Source organism: Anolis sagrei, chromosome 1, assembly GCF_037176765.1.
Source record: "Anolis sagrei isolate rAnoSag1 chromosome 1, rAnoSag1.mat, whole genome shotgun sequence".
Taxonomy (NCBI): domain Eukaryota; kingdom Metazoa; phylum Chordata; class Lepidosauria; order Squamata; family Dactyloidae; genus Anolis; species Anolis sagrei.
The window spans coordinates 299,432,816-299,445,316 of record NC_090021.1 but is presented as its reverse complement, the minus strand read 5'-3'; the positions used below and the strand labels follow the sequence as shown (position 1 = coordinate 299,445,316).

General features: G+C 38.9%; 1 protein-coding gene across 7 annotated transcripts in view; it reads right to left on the bottom strand.

Annotated features, from left to right (window-relative positions):
* AKAP6 (A-kinase anchoring protein 6) overlaps positions 1-12,501 on the bottom strand; it is a 314,103-nt gene that overhangs the window by 235,628 nt on the left and 65,974 nt on the right. Inside the window, exon 1 of one of the 7 annotated variants that reach the window (XM_067462877.1) lies at positions 2,717-3,042. The exons of the other annotated variants lie outside the window; for them this stretch is intronic. Within the exon in view, the coding sequence (XP_067318978.1) occupies positions 2,717-2,749 (33 nt within the window). The 5' untranslated portion in view covers positions 2,750-3,042. Of the gene's footprint in view, positions 1-2,716; positions 3,043-12,501 lie in introns of those variants that run through there. 7 annotated transcript variants of the gene reach the window in all.

Here is a 12,501-nt window from a genome sequence, read left to right as displayed (position 1 = left end):
ATGTCCATATGAGAAACTATAATCAACAGCTTTCAAATTAGTATGCATTTACTCTGATTGGAAGTGAGCATTTTTTTTAGCCCACTAAATTATACAGTACATGATAGTTTGTCCTCTGGGGTGCATCAGATTCCATAACTATTGCACTTTAAAATCTGAGATGCAGTCTACTATCAGTTTACATGTCTGTTTTTGTTTTTAATGTTGATGCGGTCAATAGACTATTCAATAAACTTTGCTTTGCTTTGCTTGCTATCAGTTTACAATACCTCTTGGCCATTAGTCTATATAAGAATAATCAATGTTACCCTTTCTCCATTGGCCAAGATAATAAACATTCCAGAAAGGCACCATCATATCACATTTATTGACAGTTCACTTGACAACTATTATATACGGAAAGACTACTATAAGCAATCTTGCCTTCACAAGTTAAAATCATCTCATCCACATTAAGTCAAAAATATGAATTGGGGACAACCAAATTTGACTAATGAACTTTCCACTGCTGAAGATGTAATAGGTTTTATTTTGGAAATCATCTGAAAGTCATCTGAGTCAGAAGAGGACATCTCTCTCCTACTCTTCCCCTTTTATCCCCCTAAATCTGAGGTCATTTTCCATACCTATTTATCCCCTCTATTTCAAAACTGTCCAGATATATTAAACTCTGCTGGTACACTGCAGAAAATGCATGAATACACAGACACATCTAGTGGTGTGTAACCGGATTATATCCATGCTTACTTAGAACTTCAAGTATGCTTGGTAGAAACTGTTTTTTGGTAAGGCAAATTTGGATGTGATATTATTTGTGTGCATAAAATTAAAATACTTTTGTTATACAAGTAGTGGCTGAGTCAAAATTAGGAAGCCCAGAAGTTAGACTGGAAGGATGGAGAAAGGAAGTTTGGACAGATATCAAAAGGGACGGAAAATGTTAAGCTTTCTTCTCCTCACCCTGTATCATCCTGATGTTTCTCAGACTTCCCATTGGGTGCCAAAATCATGCACATTAATTGCATTCATTAAAATATCCATACTATTAAAACAATGAATGTCAGACTACACAGAGAAGCCACTGAAATCTACAAGCATGTGGACAATTTCAACAGAACGGAGGAAACCATGAAAATGAACAAAAGCTGGCTACCAGTATTTAAAAAACTCTAAAATCAGGATAGTAAATGAAGGGAAACACTAAAAAAAAAACCATAAGAATTCCAGACAGGAAACAATCAGGGCCAGCTATCACCTCCAAGCAGCAATCATCCAGCTTTGAAGCTGCAAGAACATTAAATGCTAATCAAGGTGGCCGATTTCAACATTCACACTTGCTTCAAGCAGACAAGAGTTCTTTCTCCTACTCTGGATATTCTACAGATACATAAACCCCACTTTCCTAGTTTCCAACAGAGCCCTCAAGCCCTGAGAATGCCTTCCATTGATGTGGGTGAAACGTCAGAAGAGAATGCTTCTGGAACATGGCCATACAGCCCAGAAAACTCACAGCAACCAAATAAATGTCATGTCAGGTTGGCCCAAAGTGAGCATCTGATGCAGCCTTGGTTGTGTTCATTCATTCAAGGGAAATTCATGAAGGACACCTAGCAAAGTTATTCCTTTATCTTGGTTGATCAGTAGCTATGCAATCTGTCAATCCACAATAAGGCTTACAATGAATAATTGGATGCAAGACTCAAGGATGCTAGAAGACTATTTTATATCATTGAACACTAAAATAAAACAAAGTAGAGGCTGATGGAGCATGTCTTTTACGGTTACCTTATTCTTTTAAAAAAATCATTTTCTAACTCAATGGCTCATCTCCATTACTAAGCTGAAGAACCAGCAATGTCCATAGATGCCTCCTAGGTCATGACTGCATGGAGCACCGTTATCTTCCCACTGAAGAGGTGCCTGTTGATCTACTCACATTCACTTGTTTTTGAACTGCTAGGTTGGCAGAAGCTGGGGCTAACAACAGGAGCCTACCCTGTCTCACAGATTCAAACAACTCTTCCAGTCAACAATTTCTGCAGTTTAGCAGTTTAACTCGCTGCATCACCGCGGCCACTTTAATGAGGCAATATGTTCGACAGTTTAGATTTTGACTGCATTTGTTGAAATATAACAAAAGCAACACAGTACAGGCTAAGCACTGCAGCCAGAACAATGCTATAGTATATACTGTACAATAACATGTATTTTAATCAGCTATAAATAGCAGGGCTATTTTCAACCCATGTGAGAAGGGGGGGAAAGTAACAACAGCTATTGCATCCATCTCAATAACAGTGACAGTCACACTTTAAGAACTACTACAAAGTAAAATGTAGGATTTTGATATTTATTCACATAGACATAATTACACAAACAATCAGAGATCATGTGGAAATTTATCACAGGAGCTTGACAGATTGGTTATTAAATCAGAAAGAAAGAATAAAGGGGGGAAACTTGTCTTATAAAAGCTAAACTAAACATACAGCAATTTCATATCTAGTCTATCCTGACAGAAATCTAGTCTCTCCTGACATGCAAAGGAATGAATCAAATTCTTCAAATCTAAGAAAATGTTCACAGACATGAAATATGACCCCCTTTCAAAAGACACAGTACGATAATGCATTTGCAAGGCTTTGAAATCTGACATTCTCAGATCTGTCTCCAAAGCCATGTTTTGTTCATTATTTCCCACTATACCATGTCCTACCTTAATTGTTTTGAAAGTAGAATGTTCATTCATCCATTTAGCAGAAAATTAACAAACCCCCTATTTTTTCCTTCTTCTTGTCCAAAGCAGTTACTTTGAGTTAGCAATCCAGGAAACATGCCAATAAAAAATCCAGACAAGTCACAGTCAGATCCATTTTCAGTTGTCAGGCAACTGCTTTTGCTTTGCAAGGAACAAATTCAAAACAGATCAATTCATTTTGGGGAGGAAAGAAACTGCATCGGCACGAAGTTAGCCCACAGATTAAATGTAGGCCTTTTCCCTTTTCCTGAAGACTGTAACTGTAATATTTTCTCAGTCATCCATGCTCTCTGACTGTAACTCACTAGACACTTGCCGCTTGAAATTCGTCGGGTTATTTTAGTCACTGACATACGTTCCAGTAGAATGTTAGCTGTGCAACAAGATGGCAAGAGGGGATCTGATATAAATTGGTCACTTGGTTACAGTTTGAAGTTGGTAATAAAGTTTCAAACTTTGGCTATATTTATAGGCATATAGACACCACATTTCTTATTTATTCCCAATTTCTGACAAAAACTGTAGCAATAGGCACAGTGAGTTGGAAATATACCCAAATGAATCCGGCAGAAGTTACATTACTGACAGGATTGTGCAATTAAGTTGCTATTCTAACAGATCCCAAGAGCTTGCAAAAATTACTTTATTGGACTACAGGTAGAATGGGGGACTCTGGGAGCTGAAGTCCAGTCAAATAGCTTTTCTATCCTTTGACCTAATCCTGGAGTAAGTTCCTACAAAAATCCTTGGGATCTATGATAAAGGAACCCTACATAAAACTTGGCTATGGATCCTTTTAAAATTTTAGTGATGTGGAGGAAGTTTTGCACATTTAGTTTAGAATGTTTTCCAAGATCATATGACTGGAACAATATTAGCAGCAAACTTGACTTCCTTAGTGGAATGAATCACAGAACAGCAGACAAATATTAAATGATGAGTGGGGGTTTTTTTTTAGTAATAGATAATACTGAATTGTAAACATAACTTAGGAGTGGGAATTCTTTGCTGTTATATAAATCTCCAGTTCAGAAACTTTTTACAGTTTTTTTCACAGGAGAAACACCATAGTGCCTTGTGGTTGATCCTAGCTTAGTCCGTGTTGGAGGAATCTGAAAGAAGCAGCACCCACCCTTCTCTGTCTTCCTCAGCTGTCTACGGGCTTCCCTGCCAAGGTGAAAATACAGAATGGGGTGCTTCATTCAAGCCTCAGAGGGAATGTGGTGCCCAACACACATTCCTCCTGCTCCTTAACCCATAAAATTAGGAATCAGACCAAGCCAATGTTTAGAGGGCATTAACTCTGTCCATATTACTATATCTATGGGCTAAATTAGTAAGCCAAGTGCCACATCTGTTCTGCAAAGCAGGATGAAAACAGCCAAGGCAGGGCAATGGCAAATCCGCAAATGACCGAATCCACCGATGTCAAAATAACAAATTGGGGGGGGGGGGGGGGATGGTACTAAACAAATGATCAGGGTATAATTTGAGATCCAAGAATACATACATCAGCACAAAAGTGTTACTTGTATGTGGTGACAGATTCAAACTGAGGGCTTTTTTTACACCAACCCTTTACTCCAAAGTAGACCAGAAATCCAACCTCAATATCCAGACAATGTCCAGGGACTTACTGTCCTTAGCACAGGGTAAACAGTTTATTCTGTTTTTGAGATGGAAGGAGAACACACTGCAAACAAGTTGCTATTGATTTGCCAACTTGCAAGGGCAAGACAACTTACTTTTCTTATTCATTATCACTGAAAAATACTTCAATTTGAAAAGTCTGCCAAGCACAATGTTTATTTAGGACCTCTTCACACGGCCCCTGTGACAGTCACCAGCAAAAGGGAAGGTGCACGGGGCACCTCGTTGCACCCCACACACCTGCCTTCCTTCCCTTATTATATGGTGGGAATGGGACAAGGCAGAAAGACAGCAATGATCATATGGAGAAAGGGGGAAGAAAGTACAGGTAGTTCCATCGGAGCTAATAATAATACTTTATTTGTAGCTTGCCCTATCTCCCAGAGGGGACGCAGGGTGGCTTCCAACATAATAAAGGCAAACATTCAATGCCAGAAGTAAATAAAACAGAAGTAAAGCTACCCAAAAAAATACTTTCCTCTCCGCCGTGGAGGAGGAAGCATCTTGCAACACTTCCCCTCCACTTCAGGAGGAATGTGGGTGGGGCCAAGCCAGTGTCATCTGATGACACTCAGCAGGCCCTGTCAACAAACAGAAGAATGGGGCAAAAAAAGCCCTGTGTGAAGAGGTCCTTAGAAGTGTCCTCCACATATTCTGTGTTGCGTATTCATTCAGCCCTCCATAGTTCAGCTTTGAAGGCAACTTCAACAAAGCGACCATTGATAGACTGTCTCCTACATTAATGTTCATCTCTAGCCAACTTATACACTGGCTGCAGATTCAGCACAGGGTAGCAGCAAGTGTGATCACAGCAGACAGCTGTGGGCGACCCAGCATTTATTTATCTGTAATACTGCCAACATAATATTACTGCAGGGTATTTCAGGAAATTAAAATGGCAGATCAGATGTCATTTTAATTTCTCACAAATGCCCCGGAGTGGCAATATGTCAGTGGTGTTGCAGTTAATTAATGTGGAAGGTGACTTGAAGACACAGCCGTGAGGTGTGAGGTGAGCTAGAGCCAGCACCAATGGTGAACACTGTTGGGACACTGAGACTCCAACAGCTGTCCAAATAATTGCCAGGCTGTTGACACTGCCCTGGCAATTATTTGTGCAATTACAACACTCCTTTCTCACAATACTCTAACTGTGCAAACTTTAGGCCCTCGGTGATTATCCCAGCTGATACGAACAGAGCTTCTTTCATCAGACAGTGTGGATTGAAAGAACTTGGCAGTAAGATTGCATCCTCTTGTGGACACCATCTTTTAATTTGACCTGTAGTTTATAGTAGATAAGATGTAGGAAACCATGATTGAGTGAAGGACTGTACTGATGTTTACCCTTTGAGTCAGGAGGGCAGATACAGCCTGGGACAAGACACTGTACATTCACTGCCACACTCAAGACATACCAGTATTTTAAGGAACCATGTGTCCAAATTGGCACCCAGCGAAGAGAATAGACACATACAATTCAGATTGGACCCTACACTAACTAATGCTAGGGCATAATTTGCATAAATCTATTTGAACCATTCCACTTTCTGTGTGTGTTTTAAAATCATTTTGCCTCAGAACTGTGTCACAGGAAAAAAATCCACTCTTGAACCATTTGAAAGAAAAAAAGGAAAGCCAGTAACAATTTCTTTTTTAAATGCATTGGATCTCAGATTCCCCCCTCCCTCCCCAGCATAATTCTAGATGTAAAGACAATACAGGTTTATTTATTTATTTATTTATTTATTTGCTATATTTATATCCCACCTTTCTCAACCTCGAAGGGGACTCAAGGCGGCTTATAACAGAGGCAAAATTCAATGCCTTAAACAATTCAACAATTAAATAAACATTCAGTTAAAAAGCTAGATGAGGCTAAAAGCAATTAAAATATTAAAAATACTACTTACAGCTATAAAATCACGTTATCCACAATCAAGGTCAATTAAAAAGACACAAGACCCCAATAGAATTCTGGCTGAAATATGAAAAAAAATTAACCATGGACTACATAACATTAGCAAATTTCAGCATCTTAGGATGTTTCCAGGTTGCTGGGAGAATAGAGCCTGCCATAGCCCATCAAATGTAGGGCTGCTTCCAGCGGGGCTCCATACTTCCATCATAAGAAGCTGCCCAGAGAACACGGAAGGCTCCTCATGTTCTCATAGACAAGAATGGAGCAAGAGTGGGGAGAAGCCAGGCGGTGATTCTTCCCCCCATGGGATGTATAAGAGGACAATAAAGGAAATGCAGGATGTGGGGTGAGGGTTTCCCCTATTGCCCGCCGTATTTGCCACACTGCCTGGCAAATCCACCTGCTACTACCTGCTTTTTGGACCTCAATGAGGCCATACTAGATATGTGTGTTTATAAAGAAAGTTTGGAAATTCATATCAAAGAGTATCTCCAGTGACTTCTGGAAGGCAGAACCAACATGCCTCTGAATAACACTGATAAAAAATAGAAATAAGGGGAAGAAATGCCTTCATAATCTGCTTGTGGGCCTTCCAGGACATCTGGTGGCTACTATGAGAAACATGCTACACTAGATAAGTCTTTGGTTAGCACTGCCTTTCTCATTTTCTTATACTCTTCAAGAAGGTTATATGTTTTCCTGCTACTTTGTGAGATCTCCTATCACTGCAGATCACATTAGAACTAATGGTTCATCATACACATTTTGCATCAACTTGGTTTTTGTGTGTGTTATATTTGGTTTGTGCAATTCTTCTACTGAAAAAATAAATAATTCCCAAGTTTCCATCAGACGTTTCATTCTTATTTGTTATTGCTGCACAGGCATGGAAACAGCCACACTTTGACTACCCTGTTGTAGTAGAAACTGTAGAAAGTAACTTCTGGGAGTGACAACCCAGTGAGCATCAAGAAACATTTCAGGGCAAACAAAATGCAAATAATATTACTTTTGACATGTTTTTACTGTAATTTGAATCCAAACAATGCATTTGTCTAAAGCAGCGGTTCGCAAAGTGTGCTCTGCAGAGCATGCTGAGGGACTCTAAGGCTCCCTCCTCTTCCTCCTCCCTCCCCCTCCAAGCTTTTCCTCCTCTTTCCTGGTGCCAAAAGTCTTTCTCCCATCTCCCTTGCTGCCAAAAGTGTTTCTTTCCTTGCCTTCCTCCCCCCCCCCCTATCTTTTTCCCTTCACCTTCCTTGCTTCCTGAACCCTATTTCTCTCCCGGCACTCAGGGGGTGCTTTGATTGTACTTTTCCTTCATGGCAGAAGGGGATTGGATTGGATAGCCCTGGGATTATTATTGTTGTTGTTATTATTTTTATTATTATTACAAAGACTGGCTGGCTATTTGTTGGGGGTGGTTTGATTGTGCTTTTCTTGCACAGCAGAAGGAGGTTGGACTGGATGGTCTTCCACTGAAATAAATTATGTTGGTTAAAATTGTTCTTCATTTTAAATATCATTTTGTTCTTTCTTTTTTGTGCACTACTAACGAGAAATGTGCAGTGTGCATAGGAGTTTGTTCCTTTTTTTTCAATTAGTTCACACAAACACTCTCCATCCATCTGCCACTGGCCTGGCTGCTCTGTCAAATTTTAAAACACAATGCGTCAAAACGTTTGTCTGTGCCTGTTATATATGCATTATATATAATATAATAGAAAACTTTTTGGGGGGCTCCATGAGAAACATTTACTTCAAAAAGGGCTCCACATCTGAAAAAGACTGAGAACCCTGAGTCTAAAGCAATTCTCTTCCCTCCTATATACCATATGTACTTGTGTATAAGGTTTTAAAAAACAAAACAAAACAAACCTGGGTCAACTTGGTCAGTGCTAGAATAGATATCCAGGCACAACGGCAGTGATGAGAGGCAGAGGTTGAAAGCACTCCCACCACATTATCTCTCCCTTGCCCAAACCAGAAAAAGACAGGCAGTCCTCCGTTACCTTCTTTTTCAGTCTGAGTGGCATTTGTGGCATTTATTTATTTATTTATTTACTTTGCTTGTATACCGCAGTTTCTCAGCCCATAGGCGACTCAACGCGGTTCACAACAAGAGCAAAAAGTCAAGCATAACAACATACAATTTAAAAACCATTAACAGCATAGTATACAAAGTAATGACACATCAATAACAATACATTAACGTCTCGTAACTAGAATCGTGATCCAATTCGTCATCCATAATTCATCAGGAACATAGAGAGAACATGAATAATATGGCTTGCCTGTCATTTTGGGCACTTGAAGTGGAGCGGAGTAGCAGGAGCTATTTTTAATAAGGACTTCCTGCATAAGCTTCTCTGCAGAGAGACTGCAGTGACCATTTTTAATGGATCTTATAGTAAAGTAGAGGAAATAGAGTATAAGCTTCTCACGAATGCCTCTTGTCACTACCTTTGCACTGGGTTGCTTAGAGGCAAGTTTCTTTCCTTGCTCTTCTATTTCCCTTTCTGTTTCTCAGATAAACATCCTCACCTTCTCTTTAGCTCTTCCTAAGAATGTTCCTTCTATGTTTTTAAAAAGGATAGGATTAGATTTCTTTGTCACATGCCCACAAATTTTACCCTCTACATATCCCTGGGTCAAAGCTAAATCCATATTTTTGGCCCCAAAACTGCCTTTGATTTAAACACAAGTACAGATATATACAGTATATAACATTTTCACCTGTCCTCATCTTGAAACCTGAGGATAGGGAGCAACTAAGTATGAAAGGTTTCATTTGTTTTTTGTTTTTGTTTTTGCAGTTATGCTCTTTTTTTAGAAAAAGGAGATGCATGAGAAACAGATCATGAGCAGATTTCATCCGTGACTTTGAAGTCCAGAATTATGCATGTTGAGCTCTTCAGTTCTGTTATCGCTGTAAGATCTGAGTTGACATTTCACGTGTATATTATAATTGATTAAGTAGAGCCAGATTCCTAAGCTATGCCCATTTTCATCGTTCTTTTTGACAAAGCACAAAGTATACTCAGTGAGCCTGCTGCAATGAAATTTCATTTTGAAGTTCCATTTCTAACATTTCTAAAGAGATTAAACAGTCAGAAAGATGACAGTTTAGCTTCTACCCGTAAGGATTTAATCAAGTAATGCTTTAAAGAATGGAGACTATTCCCAAAAGAAAAAGAAAAAAAAGATGGAGATCAGACATTGGCCTCCCTTCCTCCAATTCATTTTAAAATAACACTCACATTGCAGGGTCTTATATGTATACAGCTGTTACATCCCTTATTCATGAACTTTCAGCATTCGCAATCAAATTCAACTATCCTTTTCCAACTGTGTAGGTTGCTATGAAAGAATTGTTTGCATTTGTGTACAATATAGTTGAATGTGTTTGTGTAGAGTACTTTTCAGCTAGTCTAAAATACAAGAAAAACATAGAGAATCATTAGCAATAATCACATTGTACATTTTTAAAGCGACTGATTTTGATGGGTGCTTAATTTTTGTTACAATTAAATTGACCAAGGCATTCATAATCCCCTCTCTACCTCTGTTATGTTTAACATCTATGTGTGATAGGTTGGGTTGAGAGATTGTGGTTGAGAGACTGTCCAGTGAGTTTTATAATCAGGAAATACTGTGTGGTTATACTGGTAGAAATGTGTGGTTGTACTGATAGATTGTTATAAGTTATAAGTTGTTAACAAGAGATTCAAAAACTCTGCTTGTCTGCACTTCCCCCCCCCCCCCCCCATCCCTTTTCCTGAAAGGAACCTGTATGACACAGGAGATAATGTTTCACCACCATTACCTCTCATTGTCAGCAGTCAATGACAGAGGCAGGGCAATGCTCCGTCCTGTGAGAAACATTAGCAAAAATGCTGAGAAGGCAGGAATGAAAAAGGGAGATTCATATCAGCAGCAGATGCCACACCTCTTATCACATGCTTCCTCTTCATCCTGGAAATAAGTGACAAGTGGAGTGCCGCAGGGTTCCATCCTGGGCCGGGTTCTCTACAACATCTTTATTAATGACTTAGGTGAAGGGTTAGAATGCATGATCATCAAGTTTGCAGATGACATCAAATTGAGAAGGGCAGCTAACAGGCCTGGGTAACAACGGAAAAATTTGTTTCTAAAATCGATTCGTTTTTTGGGGGTTTTTGCGTTTCGATATTTAAAAGAATTCCGAAATTTTCCTTTTAAAAAGTTTGATATTTACGAAATTTCGTTAATATTAACGAATCAATTCGTTAAAATGGCGGACGCGGTTGCGCAACTGAAAATAATAGGGGTGAGATCTCTATTCTGGTTTGACAACGCTTCCCAATAATAATAATAATAATAATAATAATAACAAACCACTTTCTGCCTTCCTGCATGTAAGGCACAGTCAAAGCACTACTGAAAGATGGCCATCCATTCTTAATAATAATAATAATAATAATAATAAATATAATAAATATAATAGTTTTAACCTGGAGAAGGAAAGAGGGGGGAAAGAGAGGAGGGGTGAGATCTCTATTCTGGTTTGACAAGCTTCCCAATAATAATAATAATTATTATTATTATAATTATAATTATAACAAACCACTTTCTGCCTTCCTGCATGTAAGGCACAGTCAAAGCACTACTGAAAGATGGCCATCCATTCTTAATAATAATAATAATAATTATAATAAATATAATAGTTTTAACCTGGAGAAGGAAAGAGGGGAGAAAGAGAGGAGGGGTGAGATCTCTATTCTGGTTTGACAATGCTTCCCAATAATAATAATAATAATTATTATTATTATTATTATTATTATTATTATTATAACAAACCACTTTCTGCCTTCCTGCATGTAAGGCACAGTCAAAGCACTACTGAAAGATGGCCATCCATTCTTAATAATAATAATAATAATAATAATAATAATAATAATAAATATAATAAATATAATAGTTTTAACCTGGAGAAGGAAAGAGGTTAGGCAGGCAACAGGCAGGTCTCTGAGTGCTGCACTGCTGTGTCTCTTTGCCCAATGCACACGCAGGCCAGAGTGAGGAACGAGGTGAGGTGACGACAGGAGGAGAGGAGAATTTGATCCACTTAAGCAGAGGCCAGGGACCTGGAAGTGGGGTGCTTTTACAGTTGCATAAAACTTACTTTCCAAAGTTGGAAATATTCACTATCTATCATTCAGTGGTCTAAAGATCTTACTGCTTTAGCTATACAATAAGACCCTCCTATCTGTGGAACTGATTTCATATATTAACTTACAGCCTCCTGTACAATGTACACTCTGTTCTTGGCACCTTTGTCATTCATCCCATTGAAAATAATGTATATGTTATGTATTTCCCTTTTTCCTTTTTTTAGTCTTCCCTCTTCTTTTTTGTACTTGTACCTTTAAAAGTTGATGAATTTTAGTGTACTACATAAACAAAAACACTGCACAGATATGATAGGAATGGAGTGGCGAATGGAATTATTGATAGAACCAAATGACAGCTACAGTTAATGGCATCATCCACTCACTAGTTTGTTACACAGCAGGGCGCAGGATTCATTCAAAAATGGGAAATGTAAAACACACTTTTATCCTTGGGGGGTGCTTCCAAAGAGTTCCAAAACCTTTGCCAAAGTGGGTTTAAAGAACCAGCTTTGGTGTGAGTTCCAGTCCCCAAACCCTTGGATGCAAGGAAACCGTCATGGTGGCATTGTGAATAAGTTTTCAGGAATAAATTTGGAGCTTGGGGAAGGGGTGGGCTTCATCTCATTCCTCCAGCCTTTTCAAAGCCCAAAGAAGGAAGTTGGCTATGGAGACTCAACCCCCAGGGCATCCCAAAGGTGAGTCCCCACAGACCCAGAACCCCATTAGACTCGGGTCTTTCAGGAATTGCACTGGAGAACCTAAAGATTCCTGCAGGAATATAATCAAATCCACACATGATCAAATCCACACAAAAATAAACCCACAGATATGGAGAGCTAACTGTAATAAGCATTACCCTAGCTGAGATATTAAAGGTACAAGTTAAGCAATACATTGGTTAAGGGGGAAAGCTCTCAGAAACCCCTTCATACTCTTCTAGAAACACTAGATGGTGCTATGATACAGTTGCAATGGAAATCTTAGTTTTAAACACAGCTCCAGATAGATAACTGATTCTCCTG